This window comes from Amblyraja radiata, chromosome 14 (genome assembly GCF_010909765.2).
Source record: "Amblyraja radiata isolate CabotCenter1 chromosome 14, sAmbRad1.1.pri, whole genome shotgun sequence".
Classification (NCBI taxonomy): Eukaryota; Metazoa; Chordata; class Chondrichthyes; order Rajiformes; family Rajidae; genus Amblyraja; species Amblyraja radiata.
Genome location: NC_045969.1, coordinates 10,014,462 through 10,036,284, shown reverse-complemented (window position 1 = coordinate 10,036,284; position 21,823 = coordinate 10,014,462). Strand labels below are relative to the sequence as shown.

Genomic DNA, 21,823 nt, shown 5'->3' with positions numbered 1-21,823 from the left:
CCATGCATGTGTACTTTACTTCTTTGAATGTTTATAATTGGATTGAGCTTCCTGAAGACTTTGATGATCGTAAAATGAATTTTACTTGTTTATGGTTCATCAGTTATTGAGAGAAACTTTAAGTGGCTAAATTAAGGATGTCACACAGGTGAATGCGGGCAATGACAAAAATCTGTGATAGAAACTGTTGGTACATATCAGTACTATCAAAACTTAATTCACTGTTCCTTTTACTCTAAAAATGAAAGTGTGGAATAATTGTTTTATCAATGTTATTTCTACATCTTTTCGACTAATTACTTCATTTGTTATGGGACTAGATATTGACCTGCATCTTCAAACAATTACCCTTCAGATCCTCTTGCAATATCTATCTTCTGCCATTAGTCTGTTTTTGGAGTCCCGTGGACACGAGAACAAATTTGCATAGATTTCCTACCATTTTGGGTAATCTGCTTGCTGGATTTGTGCATATCCAGTGAAAGGATTAATTTTAATGGGAGGAATGGGCAGCAGAGATAGATTAAATGAAAATTATATATTTTTAAATTTCTAGTTATTTTAAATATTTATTAAACGCTGTTATAAGATTCAGTGGCATGTATAATTTTTAAGACTTTGACTGGTTTTAAATGTTTACGTTCACAAACATTGCTGTTGTAGGGAGCATTGGCATTTTGTAATACCGAGGGTGAGGCTTAACCAACTCTCAAAGCAATTGTGGGGACAGGTCCATTTTGATCATAAAAGACATGAACGTTAAACCAAATTCAGGCTCTAAGATTGTGATTGGAAATTTGCTCCGGGTAAGAGCTATGCGTTTTGAGTAGATGTGACCTCGTGCATGTGGCTTTCTAGCCAGCAGAAGATCTCCATTATTGAGCATTTTTTAAGGGGGCTATCTGTGCAAAGGTTGTCAATATTAAGGTCTCAAAGTCGGTAAAGCAGTGTTTTATAAAGATTTGTCGTATTACCTATACTCATTTTTTCTGACAATACAGCAAAACATTTCTCTGTGTTAAATTTCTTATCTGCACAATTTAGCAGTCTGTCTCCACTTCAAATACGACGATCCTCCTTGCAGTTCATTTCTTCCTTGGGTTTTGTGGGATCTACAAGTTTGGAAATTGTGCCCAAATCCAATGTTAATGTATTTTAAGAGAAGTAGTCGCCCAGTACCAATTTTGTGGAAATCCCCAAACTCTTCTCTCCAGTTTGAAAGAAAACTTTCCACTCCAATTATTTTTCCTATTATGTAGCTATTTACGCTGCTACCACTGACTCAGTTTTGATCTCTGACTGGTCACACCTCTTTTCCGACAGACCTTTCCTTGTTCATGTGTCTGGGCTATTTTTACATTCCCTCTTGTGCTTGCGGTCAGTTAAAACATTTTTTTTTTAAATACGCATTGTCTTGGCCTATTATTTTGCTTTTACTTCCCCTCTCAGCTTTCTCCAATCAACCTGATTCACACACATTATTAGCATTTTGACACATTTTTTGATCAAATGCTTTGTATCTCTTTGGTCATCCATGGAGCTTTGGGTTTAATTTCTTTGCCCTACTCCCTCATGGGGATTTATCTGCACTGCAGCTGAAATATCTCCATCTTTATGGCCTCTCATTTAAAATATATATTTTTGTTTTCTAAGCTTAGATTCCAGCTTATCCAGGCCAGATATATTCTCATTCTATTGAAATGTACTCTTCTCCAATTGACCTTGAAATGGTCTGCATTCCTTTTCAACGTCTTTCTAAAACCACGGTTCATGTTTTCAATTTCTCAACAGTTCTCCTACTGATGCTTGCTTACTTGATCTAGTTCATTTCCCAGAACAAAATCCATCAATGCTACCTTAAATTTGGATGGACACTTATTAATCAAACAGGTTTTCCTGGACTTGCTTAAGAAACTCCTCATGTCTTTGCCCTTGCGTTTGTGCTTTTCTAGTCTAGAATTGGATAGTTAAAGTCTCCCTTAACTCTTCTCTACAGCTTCCATTCACCCAAAATTTCCCTGCGAATTTGCCCCTCAATCCTTCCCAGTAGTTGGTAGCATGAAAAATAGTCCCACAAGCATAACTACTCATCATTTGTTTTTTAATTTTACTAACAAAATCAGTTGGGTATCACTTGGTGTAGTCCCAGAAAGTGAGTTGAAAAAGGTTCTTTAGGATTCCAACTCGAGTTGGAGAGTGTATGTGTGCAAATGTTCAAAGAAAATTGGTTCCCACATTTATTGGGGTTATATGCTTGCTGCTGAGATTCAAATATAAAAATCTGTGGAATTCTGTCACAGAAGGCAGTGAAGGCCAATTCACCGGATGTTTTCAAGAGAGAGTTAGATTTAGCTCTCGGGGCTAACGGAATCAAGGGATATGAGGAAAAAGCAGGAACAGGGTACTGATTTTGGATGATCATATTGAATGACAGTGCTGACTCGAAGTGCCGAATGACCTACTCCTGCACCTATTTTCTATGTTTCTAAAAGTGGCTACTTGATGATCGTCAGACTAGATTCTAGTAAGATTTATCAGCTTCAAGAGAATCATAAGCAAACTAAATTTCCGGTTAATATTCTTACAGCTTGTTTTTTTTTTTAACAGGCGGAGAGACCTCAGCATGCAAACCTTCAACCGTTCGGCTTGCTCCTTCATTTTCGTTTCATGCTGCTGGCCTTCAAATGGCTACGCAGGTGCCTCATTCTCACCAGCAATACAGTGACCGTCATCAACAAACTGTAAATGACCAGCAGGTGCCTGCATTATCATACACTGACCAACTTCAACCAACTGTAACTAATCAGGTATGCTTGATTTAAGAACATATAGACTATATCAACTTCATTCAAGTTCTGCTTGCCAATTTCAGGAACAATTTGCTTAATTGATGTACAAATATATTTTCAAGGTCTGACAATCAAGCCAAGAAAATTGCTCAAGTATTCCCCAAATTCCTTTAAGATTGAAAAAACTTTTCTGTTGGCCAGCTCATTGATAGACTTTTTATGAGCAACCACAATGATGTTACAGTGTTAAATTTATATGGATATTTGTACCCATATTTTCCAATATTTAGCATTGACATTCTTACTGAAATGTAAGTTAACAATCTTTAAATTGATTTACATTTTCAGTGCTGGAGTCCAGGTGAATTATTATTCTAAGTTACAAATCTGACAGTCAAGGAAAACAAAAATGTCATTTATTTGTACTTGATCATTACAGCAACAAATTCCCAGCAATTCTGCCAGTAGAATCTAAAAAGAATGGCGTTAGCTTCTCAATCAAGTTATTTTACAAATCCGACTTTTAAAAACTATAAAATAATCTATTATCAGAAGAGTCCTGAACCCAGCTTTGCTAGCTGGCAGAGATATTTTATTGCATCACCTGTGGCCATTTGACAGCTGAAATCATGTTAATATACAAAGGGGTGCATAGCGACAGAGAATTAAGGTACAAGGTATGTGGAGAACAATTGGGCAGTGATTGTGAAAGGTGGGCAGCAAGTTCAACTTATGTCCTGAATGTCTGGTAATTAATTGTAATGATATAGGTCAACGTATAAAATCAAAACAATGCAAGTTGTGAATTCTTTATTTAATGCTTTAAATAATCATTTTAATACATTAGAAATGAAAAGGAAAATTATTCAAGTTGTGGTAATATATAGCAATCAGAAATGTATTGGTTGTAACCTTTCAAATGATTTGGGATATATTGATGTATGTAAATTGTTACAGAAATTCATAACTGATGAATCATCTTAAGAATTTTCAAAAAGGCAGTGGAGCATTTAATTATTTGAACCCTTTTTAGCATTCTTATCATGGTGATCTTATCTCAGTCCATTTGCCCACTATTGCTATGGGTTGCATGTTACCATTGTATATAATATTAACCTTTCAATCAGTACCACCATTTACAATCCTTCAAGGCAGTGTTGCAATCTTCCTTCTGTAGTAAAACTGATTTTAAAGGGTCCAGCTCAAATTGAAAACTTCTGTTTTGTTTTTTCACTGTTGTGTGAAATAATTTATTCTTATCCACCCTATTGATTCCTTTCATTGTTTTAAACAACTTCATCTTCTAGGTCCTCAACCCAAGTGATCTGTCTTCTTGATATAACCCTATACGTCTCTTTGAGCATATTGCTTCAAACACAAACTACACAGCTGTGAAGTACAGGATAATCCAGGTTTATTTAATGATCATTAACGATGATAGTGCCTGACAGAAAATCAAAAGGGAACCATTTGGTTGGGAAAAGAAAGTAAAGAGAGAAAAGTGAATCTTAAAGCCTGATAACTGATGTCGCAGTGATTCCTGAATTGGGGAATACTACGGTTAGCTGTTTGATCTGGAAGTTGGCATGTTCTTCAGTCTGTGCAAAATAAATTATTCAGTGAATGAGGGAAAATGAGATCTATGTGAATATATCCTCTGTTAAGCATTTAACAGTACAACATAGGAACAGACCATTTGGCCACAATATCTTCTGCTTGCCTTTGATCCATATCCCTCCACTCCCTGCATATTCATGTGCCTATCTGAAAGCCTCCTAAAATACTGCCATATTGGCCTCCAGTACCATCCTTGGTATCACTGACCAGTTTCCCATACTCCGAGTAAAAATTAAACTTATCCTACAAGCTGTGTTCCCCTTAAATGTATTCCCCTTAAAACTCTGACCTACAAGCTGTGCCCTCTAGTCTTTGATATTTCCACCCTGGAATAAAGATACCGACTATCTACCCTACCCATGGCTCTCGTAATTGTGTATACTTCTATCAGAGTCTCCCATCAACCTCCGATGCTCCAGAGGAAACAACCCATGCTTGTCCAACCACACCTTGTAGCTAATACCCTGTAATCTAGAGAACATCCTCTTCTGCACCCTCTCCAATGCCCCCATGTACTTACTGTAAATGAATGACCAGAACTGTACACTTCTGCACCGTCTAAGTAGTTCTACCTGCTTGCGTTGGCACTTTTGGGGACAATGGACTTGGACCCCCAGAACCCTCGGAGCATCTGGGAAAATGTAAACTATCTCCTTACTTTTGATCTCCAAAAGAGCCACCCCAAAATGCAAATATTATTGAAATTAGACAATTTTTCAACATGACAACCTGGGTCATGAAATTATTGAAAGCTTTACTTCTGGTTGGAGATAATTCAAAAATCTGGAGTCCGTTGGTCCATTTGGATGTAAAGGGAAAATTGATAATACTTTCAGTTGGAATATGAGAGTACCTTGGACTTAAGTGTTGTAAGAAAATTGAATAAAGAAAATGAGCACGAGTGGGATATTATGTTACCGTTGTACAAGAAGTTTATGAAGTCGCACTTGAGTATTGTGTTCCGTTTTGGTCACCCTGCTATAGGAAAGAAACATTAAACTGGAAAGAGTGCAGAGGGGATTTATGAGGATTTTGTCACGACTCGAGGGTCTGAGCTATAGGGAGAGGCTGGGCAGGATAGGACGATTCCTTGGAGCGCAGGAGGATGGGGAGTGATTTTATAGAGGTGTATAAGATCATGAGCGGAATAGGGTAAATGTATAAATAGTCTTCCCTGGGCAGGGGAATCAAGAACAAGAGGGAAAGGTTTAAAGTGAGAGGGGGAAGACTTATTTGGAGCCTGAAGGGTAACATTTTCACATTGAGGATTGTGGGTAAATGAAGCAAGCTGCCAGAGGAAATAGTGAAGGCAGGTGCAATAACATTTTAAAGACAGTTGGACAGGCACATGGACAGGAAAGTTTTAGAGGGATATGGATCAAACGAGGGAAAATGGGACAAGTTTGGATGGGCAACTTGGTCAGAATTGACAAATTGGGACGAAGAACCTGTTTCCATGTCTCTATACATTTTCTTGAAGTGCATTAGTGTATCTAAATTTGTAAAAATTGTCAAAAAATATTTCAAGTCAAAACCATTCTTAATCTTGTTTTATTGACACTGAAAGCTTTTACTTTTTCTCGGGTGGACACCTCTGATATCCGGGGACTAACCTCATGTCATTCTGTACAACTGATGAGATTTTATAATACACTTCTGTAGTTTGCATCTAAGAACTTAGAAAACTCACTGCAAATTACCCTGTAAAAACGGCAGGGTGTGACCATGGTCTTTATGATTCTAATGCCTTGTTCCTTGTTGTTGGATCCTGACTACAGTACAAGGCATTTTGGCTGTGGTTGGATCAAATGAACAGAGTTTAAGATGAGAATATTCTTGGACTAGCTAATTTAGAATTAGTTTTGCTGTGATTTGAAGTTTGTTATAACTGTCTGGCATTTGATGTTTAAATTCTGTTGGGTAAAAAGGCCTGACCTGACCCAGCATTAATGAAAGGATTATGGGTGATGTGCGACTTGGAGAGAAACTTGCAGGTATTTGTAATTTTCTTAATTGGCTGACATGTCCATCTCGTAACATTGGAGGTTGAGTGTTTAGGAGAAGTTATTGTAAATTACAGGAGTGCATTTTAAAGTGCCGCTCATGGAAGGAATAAATATTTGTGGTGGTTTCTAGGGTGCTGGCGAAGTGAATTGCTTTGTCCTGTATGGTGCTGACTTTCAAGTGTTGTTGGAGCTGCACTCAACCAATATACTCTTAGAAATGAGTCATTTGCCACAGAATACATAGCCTCTGACCTGCACTTGTACCCACAATATTTATGTGGGTTTTCCAGTTGATGCAAATCTCCTTGGTATTTGGGCGAGGAGGAGCAGGGTAGTACTGAAAGAAAATGTAGTAGGAGGAGAGAGATCACTTGCTGAAGTTCAATTATTTTTTCTAAAAACATTGTTGTAGCAGATCAAAATTTCTTGCATATTTTTTGTAAGAGGAGATGTTGGAATGTAAGGAAGCATTTAATTATGTTAGATTTGCCTCTTTCCCATTTTACTTCCAATATTTATTTTAAAAGGAATCCATTTTTGACTTGCAAACCATTTTGGACATAGGTATATTGGATATGAAAAGAATAGATGTATTGAGTAATGGTACATTTGGTACAAAGAAGCAATTTAAAGGCATTAGTTGCAATGTTCCCTGAAACAGAAACCTTTTCTGTTTGAAAACCTGGAAGTAATTCTCTTCCTTCTTGTATTATTTGCTCCTATTCTCTCTATAATTCTCTCTTTTACTTTCAAAAATAAACTTTCATTAATTACTGGCACTTTTACATGTTCAGCCGATCTTTATTTAATGACAGATTGTGCCGAGATGGTTGCAGTTTCGAATTGAAACTTGGCATTCCATCTTAATGCAATCTCAACCGAAAATATCAACCACCTCTTTGCCTCCACAGATGTTGCTCGACTAGCTGAGTTGTTGCTGAGCTATGGAGAGGATGTTTCCACTAGTGGGAGAGTCGAGGACGAGAGGTCATAGCCTCAGAATTAAAGGACATTATTTTAGGAAGGAGATGAGGAGAAATTTCTTAAGTCAGAGGATGGTGAATCTGTGGATTCTTTGACACAGGAGGGTGTGGAGGCCAATTCCATGGATATTTTTAAGGCAGAGATAGATTCTTGATTAGTACATGTGTCAAAGGTTATGGGGAGAAGGCAGGAGAATGGGGTTAGGAGGGAGAGATAGGTTTAGCCATGATTGATTGGCGGAGTATAATTTTACTATCACTTATGCCCTTATTACCTACCAGCAATTTATTTTGCTTCAGATTCCAGCATTTGTTGTTTCCTAGACCTACAAATGTTGGTTTACAAAAAACAATTGTTTAAAATGCTTTCCTAAAATGTCAATTACTTCACCAACATGACTCTTTGGATAGTTCAACCCCTTCTTCTCTTTCTTGTAATCGTTTTTCTGGACCTGCTTGTTTCTGGACCTGGTAATTCTAATTTACTTGTTCTATCACAGGCTCTCTGTATCAAACAGCACAGTGTAAGTTAGTGCAGGGTTGTCATATTTTACAAGTTTTAAACTCAACCTTGTTTCAGTCCATTATTTGCAGTTAACATTATTTTTGACTTAACTGACAATTGTACTTTGCTTCTCACATTTGCAACCTCTGAATAGTGTTAATGTATTATTTTTTTTCTTTAGGGTGACATTGAGGAAATCAAAGTAGATTTATACATTTTAACTACTGTTATTTTCCCAGTGGATGGTGATTCTCAGAAATTCTCTACCACAAGTTTCTGGAGGCTAGTTTATTGGAAATATTAAGAGGAAGTTTTTGAAAGATCAGGAAAAATGGTGCTCGGGGAATTGACACAGATGAGAGTCTGGAGCTGATATTGAATAGTAGGGCAGGCTCGAGGGACCGAGCGGCTTACTCCTATTTTCGTGTTATTTTCTTTAAAATTGCTGTTGCAATTAACTTTCCCACAATGTGGAAAGAACATGTGGCATTAGAAGAAAAAATTGGTTTGTTTTCTGTGTATGCATTTTTTGTGCAGTATGCATTCTATTATTTTTCTTTAGGCTTGTATTCCAACATTAATGGAAAATATTAGCTCTAAAAATATTTTTGTGGTTGACGGTTAATTATGATTTCTGTTTTCTATCCTTCAATGTACCCTTTTGAAAATATGGGGACTATTACAGTTCCACTTGGTGGGGGGGAGGGGGGGGGGGGGGAGAGAGGAGGGGGGTTGATCTGAAAAAAACACACTGGAAATTTTGAGTTCCATCCATTGATTTTGAAAATGTTAATTGTATTATTATATTAGAGCTGAAAGATGGGAGTAGGCAATTTCAGTGGTGACTTTCAAGAGACGATTCAATGTACTCTTGGAAAAGCAAATAATAGAGTGGATGATGCACAATATTTTTATTTTTTTTGTCATTCTGTGCTGTAACATTCATTGATTCTCATAAACTAATTTATTTGAGGCCAGTATCTTTATATCATGGTACTGCTACCCTTGGAATGTGCTTTTGTGTCCACATCAAGGCTGGTCCTTCAAATAATCAATACTGTTATTTATTGCAGGTGATGCCTGATGTTGTCATGTTGCAACGGCGAATGCCCCAAACGTTCCGTGACCCTATCACTGCTCCACTGAGGAAACTTTCTGTAGATTTGATCAAAACATACAAACACATTAATGAGGTAAAGCTTGCATTTCTAAGGTCCATTTATGAGACAAAGCAATATATTTGTAGTATGCCTTTGTTAATTTTGAAATGTTGAAATTGGATGTGGTAATTTTTCTTGTGATTAAATCAATCCATGGAAAACAATTTTGATAGTGAATACAATTACATTGAATGTCAATTAATTTGTGTTCACAAGAACCTCATTTAGTGTATTGATTCAATGTTTTAAATTTGTCCAGTACTTGACAGTTCTCAGCTGTTCATTTTGTACTCTGCAAAGATATTTGGTGGACCTGTGATGTCTTAATTTACCTTTTGAGCTTTTAAGGGCATTTTTCAAACATTTGAGATGCAGGAACCTAATTCTGGATTGACATTGAATCTCACCGGCCTTTGAAATTTGAATGGGCAATTCAGCTTACCGGTAATTATTTTAAATAATTAGTTATTTATGATTGTGACAGGAGGATGTCCTTTTTCACACTTCAATTGAAATATTTCTCTTATGATTGTCCTATTCGATTTGGAGTTTGAGAGAGGCAAAGGCAGTATTATATTTTTCTACTTCAAGAAAATATATTTTCAGTACTATCAGTAGAATCTGTATATCTGCTTTTATTGGACATAAATAATATTATACGAGAGGGACAATCTGCTGGAGGAATCTGATGTGAGGCAGCATCTGTGGAGGGAAATTGACTCATTTTGGTCGGGATCCTTCCATCTATGACAGGCAATGTGGGAAAAGCCTGAACAGTTAAGTCTGTTCAGGTTTTTCAGGCTGTTTATATGCTGTAGAAACAGACCCTTTGGCCTACCAAATCCATACCAACCCTTGATCACCCGTTCACGCTAATTTTATGTTATCTCACTTTCGCATCCACTCCCTACACAGCAGGGGTAATTTACAGAATCCAATAAACCCATAATATTGCATGTTTTGGGGATGAATAGAATTTCTGCCAGTGATTAGTTTATGAAGTCGTTATATTAGGATGAATTGGGTGAAGACAAATGTGAAACAATCTAACATAGTTCTCGAATGCTCCGATGTAAATGCAGAGAATTATAAATAAGGTTGTTGACTATAAACACAGGTTTTCACAAGGTGCATTATATAATGGCTAGAGGAGAATCCTAGCTTAAAGGGGCGAAATAATTGGAAATTGGTAATCGTACCTATGAGTTGCCCAGAAAAGATGAGGAAATGAAAGCAGGAATGTAGATAAATGTACTGATCTGAGAAACTACTGCAGTTCTGCAGGCGATGATGTATTTGAGGAGATTGAGGCCCATTCAGTCCAATTAAATTTAATGAATAACTAAATGGATTGCCTATTCATAAATAAAATGAAAAAAATCAAACGCCTGGATCAAACATTCGTGGGAAAAATGGAACACTGTCAGCAGTGCTCAGAAAGGGAACTGTTCTATTGACAGGCTTCATTTGAATTGGGCTGTAACCAATGATTTTGCAAATTGAATAACTGGAGCTCCAAAAAAGAGTTTGTGCTAAATTGTAGAATAGATGGAGGTGTGTTCTGATGAAGGAAAATTGAGAAGAGTTTTTGATGATGCATAGTAGGTGCAAATGGGCAAATGGGCAAGGACTCAATTTTTCACACAGAGAGTGGTGAATCTCTGGAACTCTCTGCCACTGAGGGTAGTTGAGGCCAATTCATTGGCTATATTTAAGAGGGAGTTAGATGTGCCCCTTGTGGCTAAAGGGATCAGGGGGTATGGAGAGAAGGCAGGTACGGGATACTGAATTGGATGATCAGCCATGATCATATTGAATGGCGGTGCAGGCTCGAAGGGCCGAATGGCCTACTCCTGCACCTATTTTCTATGTATCTATGACAACCAGAATCTGTCGCAAAGATACAAAGAATACAAACATTAGAATATTTCAGGTAGACAAAAATGCTGGAGAAACTCAGCGGGTGAGACAGTATCTATGGAGCGAAGGAATAGGTGACGTTTCGGGTCGAGGCCCTTCTTCAGACTGATGTGGGGGGGACGGGAAGAAGTAAGGAAGAGACGGAAACAGTGGGCTGTAGGGGAACTGGGAAGGGGAGGGGAAGGAGGGAGAATGCAAGGACTACCTGAAATTGGAGAAGTTAATGATCATACCGCTGGGGTGTAAACTACCCAAGTGAAATATGAGGTGCTGCCTCTCCAATTTGCGGTGGGACTCACTCTGGCCATGGAATAGGCCCAGGACAGAAAGGTCGGATTCGGAATGGGAGGGGGAGTTGAAATGTTGAGCCACTGGAAGATCAGGTTGGTTAATGCGAACTGAGCGGAGGTGTTGGGCAAAGCGATCGCCAAGCCTGCGCTTGGTCTCAACGATGTAGAGCAGTTGACAACTAGAACAGCGGATGCAATAGATGAGCTTAGAATATTTCAGGATGTTTAGGGAACATCCCATGTCTAACGGAAAAATGGCGCAGATGCAATTGAATGCTCTTCGTCTGAATGCATTCAACATTGGTGGGATTAATTAATAGTCTAAATAGAAACAAATATAATCTAATAACCACTGAAACAACGTGGTTAAAAAGTGACCAATGTTGGTAATAAAATATTCCGAGAAGTATTCTAATGTCTTTGGAAGAGAAATGCAAATTAGGTCAGGAGATGATGCATTAGATCAGGAGATAAATGCAGTAGAAAAGCAGGATTTGAGATAAAGCTACATACAATTAGTTTAAGTGACTGTGAAATAGCAAGGGAAAGCAAATATTGCACATTGTAGCAATGTTACAAAATTTTGAGATTTTAAAAATCAAGTCTGCAATTTATCCCATCAGATAAAGCATAAAAAGAAGTTTAATTTGACACCTAATTCACTTTCATATCTTCAGTATTAAAAAAAGTTATGGCCATTTTCATACCAGGAAATTAGCGTCTTGTTCCCTATTGCTTTTCCATTCACTTAACACTAAAGCTGTGATCAAGGACAGTCAAAAGCCCATAACTTTCTTGAAAATTAGGAGAACTGAATGAAATTTTCAGTTATTATAGATTGAAGCATTCTGAAACAAATATGAAACAATCTTACTTGGATGACCTGAAATTAAAGCATATAATTAGTTAGTTACCCAATTGTAGCTAATTACAAAATTCAATTACTAGATCTAAACATCTATCCATTTCTTAAGAAAAGGTTAACATTTTTAAAAAGCCTAAGTGTCCAAATAACATTCACACAAGAATTCACAATATAACATGATTTTTAAATCTCATTGTCATGGATTTATAGGCCAAATGGAAGGAATTTAGTGTTTAATTCCTGTAAATTAATGGGCATTTAAATCATCTTGCGAGTGGGATTTTGTGGAACGCGCTGGTTTGGAATGTTGCGGTTGCAGTGAATTTAAACCCCATATCGGCAGGAAAAATACTGCCGGTTCGTATATTTACATAATGACATTTTCGCAGCGTGAAATGTTGATTAAATGCATCCTAAGAAGCAAGTTTATATGAAAAAATAAACTGCATACCTTGCCTTGTCCCCTACGTGAGATCCATCCCATTGTCGGCGTTGACGGCATTTGAAGATGATTTTAAATTTACTCCAACAATTAAATTATCCAGCGCTAATTTTAATAAACTTAATAAAACGGCAGTCGAAGCGATTTTTCTTTAGCAACTAAACAACCTGACAGATCAATTTGAATAGGCTGCAGAAAAATCGCATTTTAAACCCGCCCCCTCTCAAAAGGCGCCAAAGTCGCGCACAAGGGCAGTGGCAGAACTGCAGCGCCGCTGAAGGTAAGTTTTGTAACATACCTACACATTGCCCCTTGAATGGTACATGTATTGAGGACATATATAAATGAGAAAACCTGAGGTATATGTAGGAAAGAAAATATAATCACTGACTGCCTGAGCCAACATGTTGGCTGGGCAGGCCAAATTAGCGGAAGATGAATGAATGGATTGTAAAACAGATGATTTTCAAGTTCTGCATTGTTGAGGAATCGATGAGAAACTTTATTTCTTTGTGTAATGATCAAGGGTCATTTGGTGTGGTAGCTGAGATGCATTTTGGGATCAGTAACCATAATAGGATAGAACTTTAAAACAAAGATTAAAAGTGATTTATTTAAATCTGAATGAAGAAAATTAAGAGTTTGAGTCGGAGGTTGGCTGCATTAGATTGAGAAACAATATTACGTTACGACATTATATGAATACATGGTTTACGTAATATATATCCTGTAAAATACCCGACAGGAAAAGTGGTCCAACTTGGCCATCAAGTGAGTAAAGGCAGCATTAGATCAAAGAAAGTGCTTATAATATTACCAAAAGAAGCAATAAATCTGAAGGTTGGGTAAAACTTTAGAATTCAACCAAAAAGAGCCAAGGCATTGAAAAGGAGTGTAGAATATGCAAATTGTATAGCGAGAGGTATGAGAACAGTTCATTGATCTTTCAAACTGGTAAAGAGTAGCTGAATTTAATGTGTGCGTCCCTTAGATACAACAAAAATTACCTTGAAGAATAAGAAAATTAACGTGAGATTATACCATTTTGTTGATCTTTACAGAAAAAAATACAATACAAAATACGAAAATATACAAAAAAGTGGAGAATTGCACTGTGAGGAGCTTAAACAAATTCCCATTAATTTAAAGTAAAACCATTTGGTAAATTATTGAGACTGAAAGGTGATAAAATACCAAGAACTGTTGGCCTGCACTCTCAGGCTAAAAAGAGGTAGCCATGGTGGTGGTGGGTGCATTGATTGTCTGCAACATTTGGAATAGTGCCTGCAATTGGGAAGGTAACAAATGTAACCCCGAATTTATGAATGGCAGGAGACTAAACGAGGAACTGTGGACCAGTTAGCCTGACGTTAGTAGAGATAAAATTATTTGAATACAGTGGTAACTGAGCAGTTTTAACATCATAATAGGATTCTGCAGAGCTGGCATGAATTTATGAAAGGGAACTCAAATTTAACAAATCTCAAATTTAGCTAATCTGTTCGATTTTTTGAAATTGTAACTAGCAGAAAACTTAAGGATAACTAGTGATTTGGTGTATTTGAGTTTTCAGAAAATATTTAGGGCACAATGCAAATTTATTAAACAAATTTGAAACACGTGATCTTGGGGGTTGAGGATTAGTTAACAGACAAGAAACATTTGAATGAAGGTTCCATTTTCGGAATGGGAGGCAGTAACCATTGTGATTCGGTATTGTGATTCGGGTTGGGGCACCATCTGTCCACCATCAATGAGATTTTGAAGGGTTTGAGAAATGTCTTTTACCCAAAGTGTGATTGGAATCTGGAATGCGCTGCCTGAATTGGTAGTAGAGGCATGTATTTGCACAGCATATAAGAAGCACAGTGAGAGGGTAATCTTATAAAGGTGTATAAAATCCTGAGGGAAACAGATAAGATAAATGCGTGGTGTCTTTTACCCAGGGTAGGAGAATCAAGAACCAGGGAACATTGGTTTAATGTGAGAGGGGAAAGATTTGATTGGAACCTACAACCTTTCATTCTGAGGGTGGTGGGTATATGGAATGAGCCAAAAGTGGGCAAATCAGACTAGCGTAGATGGGGGAATCTTAGTAAGCACGGATGTGTGGGCCGAAGACCCTGCTTCCGTGCTGAGGGACCCGATTACTCAAGTATTCAGATGAGCTCTTGAAATCTTAGCTTCAGGGAAGCTATGAACCAAGATGCTGGTGAATGGGTTTAATCTAGATAGGTAGTACTTGATGGTTAAAATTATGTGCTTCTGTGCTGTATGATTCTACCTGAGCAGTTGGAGGTTGCTCAGCACCATCTTCTCAAATACAAATAAGGTTGGGCAGTAAATGCTGGCTTTTTCCACCCCAAAAACTAAATGTAAAAAGTCAGAAGAGTGTGCAACTTCAAGGAGAAACTGCAAATACAGGTGCACAACCTTTTATCCGAAGATCCAAATAACGAAAACCTCCGAATAGCGGACATTTTTTCGGTCCTTGAAGAAAGGTCCTTGAAAACGTTCACCGAGGGCGGCCCGCAGAGGTGACAGCGGAACCTCCGGTCGGTCCTCGAAGAAAGGGGAACTAAATCCCCATTCATAAAAGAGAAGGTGAGGGTATATTGCGCGGGAGGGTTAATAATTGACAATATGCTGCTGCCTGCCCGCTGAGTTTAAAAGTTCCCACGGTAGACTCACGATACACAGTGTATCGTGAGTCTTGCGTGGGAACTTTTTAACTCAGCGGGCAGGCAGCAGCAGATTGTCGCTCCCTTCAAATTCACCCCCACCTACACCCCTCTGCTTCCCGGCCATGTGTGTGACCCCTTCCCTCCCCTCTCCAGCTCCCCGCCCATTGCACCGGCGCGGGGGCTTTGCACTGTCTTCACGTCGGCGATGCCAGTCACCGGAGACGTCAGGACCAACGGGACACCGACCCCCAGGCCCACTGCAAGCACGGAGATCCCAGAGACCCACAGCCAGCAGCAGCCCAGCCCCGTTCCAACTCCAGAGGAAAACTGCAAACTGGCCGGAGACATCAGGACCACCAGAAACCGCTCCCCGATGGGCCGCTACGGCGACAAGTGGCAGTTCGCCCACAGCCCGAGCTGTGCCCCCTCATCGGGACACCGACCCCCAGGCCCACTGCAAGCACGGAGATCCCAGATCAGCAATTCCAGCCCAGCCCCGCTCCAACTCCAGAGGAACACGCTCCCCGTAGGGGCAGAAGTTGATGGTGGGCAAGGTACGTCTTGTTCTTGGGGTCGCGCAGCTCGGGCTGTGGGCGAACTGCCACTTGTCGCCGTAGCGGCCCATCGGGGAGCGGATTCCTCTGGAGTTGGAGGGGGAGGGGGGTATTGTGCTGATTGATCGCCCCCTACTATCCCAGGGACAGGGAGACAGGACGTTCACCGAGGGCGGCCCGCAGAGGTGACAGCGGAACCTCCGGTCGGTCCTCGAAGAAAGGGGAACTAAATCCCCATTCATAAAAGAGAAGGTGGGGGTACATTGCGCGGGAGAGTAGGAATCCCAGGACAAAGTTGAGTGAGCGTTCACCGAGGGTGGCCCGCAGAGGTGACAGCGGAACCTCCGGTCTGTCCTGGAAGAAAGGGGAACTAAATCCCCTTCATAAAAGAGAAGTGGAGGGTATATTGCCCGGGAGGGTATATCGCCTACCTGGAAGAAACCGGACATTTTTTCCAGGATGTCGTCTGCACACCAAAGCTCACCAAAGCTCACGTTTGGCGCCAAACGCACGTCGCCTCTGCTGCACACGGATATAAGAGTGTGAAAATGTCGCCTTTGGCCGCCTAAGGGCATGTAGCCCCGCTAAGGTGACATGAGTGCGAGAGGTGATTCAATGCTGCGGTCACATTTACAAATTCAGGAATTCATTCAACACACTGCATTTCATACAGACATTTATTCTGCAAGAAAAACTACATTGAAGACTCAAACTCGCGACCGAGGAACTGCCGGGATCAAGGCGCAAACTCGCGACCTTGCGGATATGAGCCGAGCACTCTACCACTGAGCCAGCCATTAAAATCTACGCTAAAAAATTTCCATTCCGAAGGCCGACAAATTCCGAATTGCGAAAAGTGTCTGGTCCCAAGGCTTTCGGATAAAAGGTTGTGCACCTGTAGCGGTGTTCTCACAAATCTGCATTTATCCCCCTTATTGGTAGAGGTCATTGGGTTGGAAGGTTCTGTTGGATTGCCTTTTGTTCAGATCTATATTAGACCAGAACTCGTGTATATAAGACTCTCATTGATAGACCAATGTGAAGTGATAAATGATCCGACACATCTGTTGAAATTTCATGGACAAATGTGGGAAGTAATTTTGTTTGTATTACCTCTTTGGAATATATCTGCCAAAATAAATGGTAAATGTTGTAGAGGCTATCGGAGTAAGTAGATTCATAACGTTGAAGGTGGTAGGACAAACTATAAGCCCTATTAAAAGCTATATATGATCATTGGCATTAATAAATCAAAGATGAAAATAAAAGTAGTACATTTTAGGCCCTGTAGTTTAGGAATTAAGTCGAGGCCTTTTAGACTGCAGGGAAAAGATTTACTTGATTTATTCTAGAGTTGTGAGACTTCATTTATGCATAGACCAAAGAAGCTGTGGTTCTCTTTAAAAATATTCAAAATTGTAAATAATTGTAATAAAACAAATGAGTAAAAATGGTTTAAAGAGGAAGATAATAACTAGGGAACAGAGATGTGAAGTAGTAAACAAAAAAATCATACCTATCTGCTCCTTCAGCCTCAATCAATTTACCATTAAGTTTGTAATGCAGCTTCACATTCTTTCAGCCAAAATACAATCATTCTCATGTTTGTGCATCAAATTTCAACAGCTATGTGTCTGACCACATTACCAATCCATGATAGTCTATCTGTCAGTGTCATCCTGAATGATTGTATTCTAGGATCTGGAATCCACTGCCTGAAATGGTGATAGGTGGATTCTGTGATACATTTCAGCAGAGAGCTGAATAAAAATTTACGGTTAATAAAATTACAGAATCGTATGATTAGAGCTGCAATCTGGAATCACTTACATAGTTGTACTAAAGAGCTGTCACAATTACAATGGGTAGGAAGGAACTGCAGATGCTGGTTTACACCGAAGACAGACACAAAATGCTGGAGAGTGAAGAAGGTTTTCGACCCGAAACGTCACCCATTCCTTCTATCACCCACCCATTGTGTCTGTCTTAAATTACAATGGAGCTACGGAGCCTTGTTTGTGACGTATTCATGTATACAATATTAAACTGTTTATTTGAATGAACACTTTGGAACCTTTTTGTATAATGGCCAAAGTAATCATTTCTGCATGGCCAGATTATTTTAATAAATCACTCTTTGATATGTAATTCCCATAATCTGATCATAAATCAGTGTAATGTTCTCAGAAGCCTAATCAAGTACATGTTTTTTGATGTTCCCACTTCAGAAGAAGCTATTATGGCTTTATTTACCCTTTTACTTGATCTTTGAGCCACATGCAGTTTTGTAAGTGTAGCTTTGATTTTTGGGTGTAAAGACAAGTTGCTCATCTGTGGCGAGATCTGGGGTGGGGGGATATTTAGAGCATTAATTGCTGTGTCGTCCACATAACCATATAACAATTACAGCACGGAAACAGGCCATCTCGACCCTTCTAGTCCGTGCCGAACACGTATTCTCCCCTAGTCCCATATACCTGCGCTCAGACCATAACCCTCCATTTGTTTCCCATCCATATAACTATCCAATTTATTTTTAAATGATAAAAACGAACCTGCCTCCACCACCTTCACTGGAAGCTCATTCCACACAGCCACCACTCTCTGAGTAAAGAAGTTCCCCCTCATGTTACCCCTAAACTTCTGTCCCTTAATTCTCAAGTCATGTCCCCTTGTTTGAATCTTCCCTACTCTCAGTGGGAAAAGCTTATCCACGTCAACTCTGTCTACCCTCTCATCATTTTAAAGACCTCTAGCAAGTCCCCCCTTAACCTTCTGCGCTCCAAAGAATAAAGCCCGAACTTGTTCAACCTTTCTCTGTAATTTAGTTGCTGAAACCCAGGCAACATTCTCGTAAATCTCCTCTGTACTCTCTCTATTTTGTTTACATCCTTCCTATAATTAGGCGACCGAAATTGTACACCATACTCCAGAATTGGCCTCACCAATGCCTTGTACAATTTTAACATTACATCCCAACTTCTATACTCAATGCTCTGATTTATAAAGGCCAGCACACCAAAAGCTTTCTTTACCACCCTATCTACATGAGATTCCACTTTCAGGGAACTGTGCACAGTTATTCCCAGATCCCTCTGTTCACCTGCATTCTTCAATTCCCTACCATTTACCATGTACGTCCTATTTTGATTTGTCCTGCCAAGATGTAGCACCTCACACTTATCAGCATTAAACTCCATCTGCCATCTTTCAGCCCACTCTCCAAATGGCATAAATCTCTCTGTAGACTTTGAAAATCTACTTTATTATCCACAACCCCACCTATCTTAGTATCATCTGCATACTTACTAATCCAATTTACCACACCATCATCCAGATCATTGATGTACATGACAAACAACAGTGGACCCTACACAGATCCCTGTGGCACCCCACTAGTCACTGGCCTCCAACCTGACAAACAACCATCCACCATTACTCTCTGGCATCTCCCATTCAGCCACTGTTGAATCCATCTTGCTACTCCACCATTAATACCCAACAATTGAACCTTCTTAACCAACCTTCCGTGAGGAACCTTGTCAAACCTTACTGAAGTCCATATATACAACATCCACTGCTTTACCCTCATCAATTTCCCGAGTAACCTCTTCAAAAAATGCAAGAAGATTAGTCAAACATGACCTTCCAGGCACAAATCCATGTTGACTGTTCCTAATCAGACCCTGTTTATCCAGATGCTTATATATATTATCTCTAAGTATCCTTTCCATTAATTTGCCCACCACTGACGTCAAACTAACAGGTCTATAATTGCTAGGTTTACTCTTAGACCCCTTTTTAAACAATGGAACAACATGCGCAGTACGCCAATCCTCCGGCACTTTTCCCGTTTCTAATGACATTTGAAATATTTCTGTCATAGCCCCTGCTATTTCTACACTAACTTCCCTCAATGTCCTAGCTATATCCTGTCCGGACCTGGAGACTTATCCACTTTTATATTTCTAAAAAGTGTCAGTACTTCCTCTTCTTTGAATCTCATAGTTTCCATAGCTACTCTACTTGTTTCCCTTACCTCACATAATTCAATATCCTTCTCCTTGGTGAATGCCGAAGAAAAGAAATTGTTCAATATCTCCCCCATCTCTTTTGGCGCTGCAGATAGCTGTCCACTCTGACTCTCTAATGGACCGATTTTATCCCTCGTTATCCTTTTGCTATTAATATAGCTGTAGAAACCCTTTGGATTTACTTTCACCTTACTTGCCAAAGCAACCTCATATCTTCTTTTAGCTTTTCTAATTTCTTTCTTAAGATTCTTTTTACATTCTTTATACTCAAGCACCTAATGTACTCCATGCTGCCTATAATTATTGTAGATCTCTCTCTTAAGTAGTAACTTAAGTGTTAAGATCGACATTTATGAAAGTGGGGCTGCAGTTGCATGTTGAAAAGCTTGTTGTAAGGACTAAAAATGGACTGTAATATATAAGCCATAAACTGCATAAACCCAACAAAAGGGTTTGTGATGTTAGAAATACACAACACAAATACAATGTGGACTGGTCAAAACATCCAAAATTTAATTGCAGTCCTCCATGTCATCTGGGGTTTCACTGTTGCCTTAATGCTCTAGATCATCAACATATTTCTATAGTGCATGTATTATCACAAGACCTTACCAGGTGCTTTACTGGAAAGTTAGCAAGCAAAAGTTAGCATGTGCTGAACAATAGACAATAGGTGCAGGAGTAGGCCATTTGAGCCAACATGACAGCAAGTTAAATTAATAGAAACATAGAAAATAGGTGCAGGAGGAGGCCCTTCGGCCCTTCGAGCCAGCACCGCCATTCATTGTGATCATGGCTGATCGTCCCCTATTAATCTCCTCCTCCTGCATGTGATCCATATCCTTCCATTCCCTACAGATCCATTTACCTATCTAAATGCGTTTTAAATGCCATTATCATATCACAAAAAAAATGGTCTCGTACACCTCTTTTAAACTTTCCCCTGATTACCTTAAAGCTATGCCCTCTAGTCTTTGATGGGGGTGGGGGGAAAGGAAAGGAAAGGAACTATCTACCCTATCTATGCTTCTTAATTTTATAGACTTCTATAACGTCACCTCTCAACCTCCGATGCATCAGAGAAAACAATCCCGGTTTGTTCAATCTTTCCTCAAAGTTAATACTGTAGAGTCCAAACGTCATGTACAAACGTTGTTTTTATTAAAACATTACAGGTTTGGCATACATGCAAGTTTGGTACACTCTAACATAAAGTCAATGTTGCTGCTGTTGAGCGAGGTAGTTGACCACGGGGGAAAGTGGAGGAGGCCTGACTATACTTTGTGCCTTCCACCACAGTGAAGAATGCTGTGGTGGATGTTTGTGTTAAATTGTTATTGTGTTTTGTGTATTCTTTTTTATTGTACCGCTGCTGGCAAATTCATTTCACTGCACTTTATTGTGTATGTGATGAATAAATCTGATTGATTGATTGATTGATTGATTGATTGATTGACTAGCGATCTCGAGCTACGTTTCTGCTGTTGTAGTAGACACCCCTTAACTGATGACGTTCTCTTCCCGCCAAACGCAGTTGCGTGACCGTTCCAGTTCTGGTGACAAGGGTTCGATCAGTAAGTGGCTTGACCACCAGGTGGCGCCACAATACCCATTAATCCAGCAGGCATTCGGGTAAACCTCTTCGGTGCCCTTTCAAAGCTTCCGCATCATTTCTGTAATGTGGCGACCAGAACTGAACAGAATACTCCAAATATGGCCAAATCAAAGTTTTAGAAAGCCTCAACATGATTCCCTGAGTCTTGTACACAATGCCCAGACAGATTGAAGAAAGCATACCAAGCGCTGCCTTTGCTACTCTATCTACGTGTGTTGCCACTTTAATTGAGGGGAATGTTTCAAGCTGGCCTGGCAAAAAGTGGAGCAAATTATTTTGGCAGTGATCAAAAGGCCATTCTCTGTGGAGTGCATATTTCCCAAAGGATTACAATACAAATTTATTGTCATTTGAGCCCC

At 39.4% G+C, this 21,823-nt stretch overlaps 1 protein-coding gene across 10 annotated transcripts in view; it reads left to right on the top strand.

Moving 5' to 3' along the window:
* dyrk1a (dual specificity tyrosine phosphorylation regulated kinase 1A) overlaps nt 1-21,823 on the top strand; it is a 103,248-nt gene that overhangs the window by 58,763 nt on the left and 22,662 nt on the right. For all 10 annotated transcript variants that reach the window (XM_033032490.1, XM_033032498.1, XM_033032492.1 and 7 more), the window contains 2 exons: nt 2,608-2,807; nt 8,974-9,093. In XM_033032490.1, the coding sequence (XP_032888381.1) occupies nt 2,608-2,807; nt 8,974-9,093 (320 nt within the window). The remainder of the gene's footprint in view (nt 1-2,607; nt 2,808-8,973; nt 9,094-21,823) is intronic.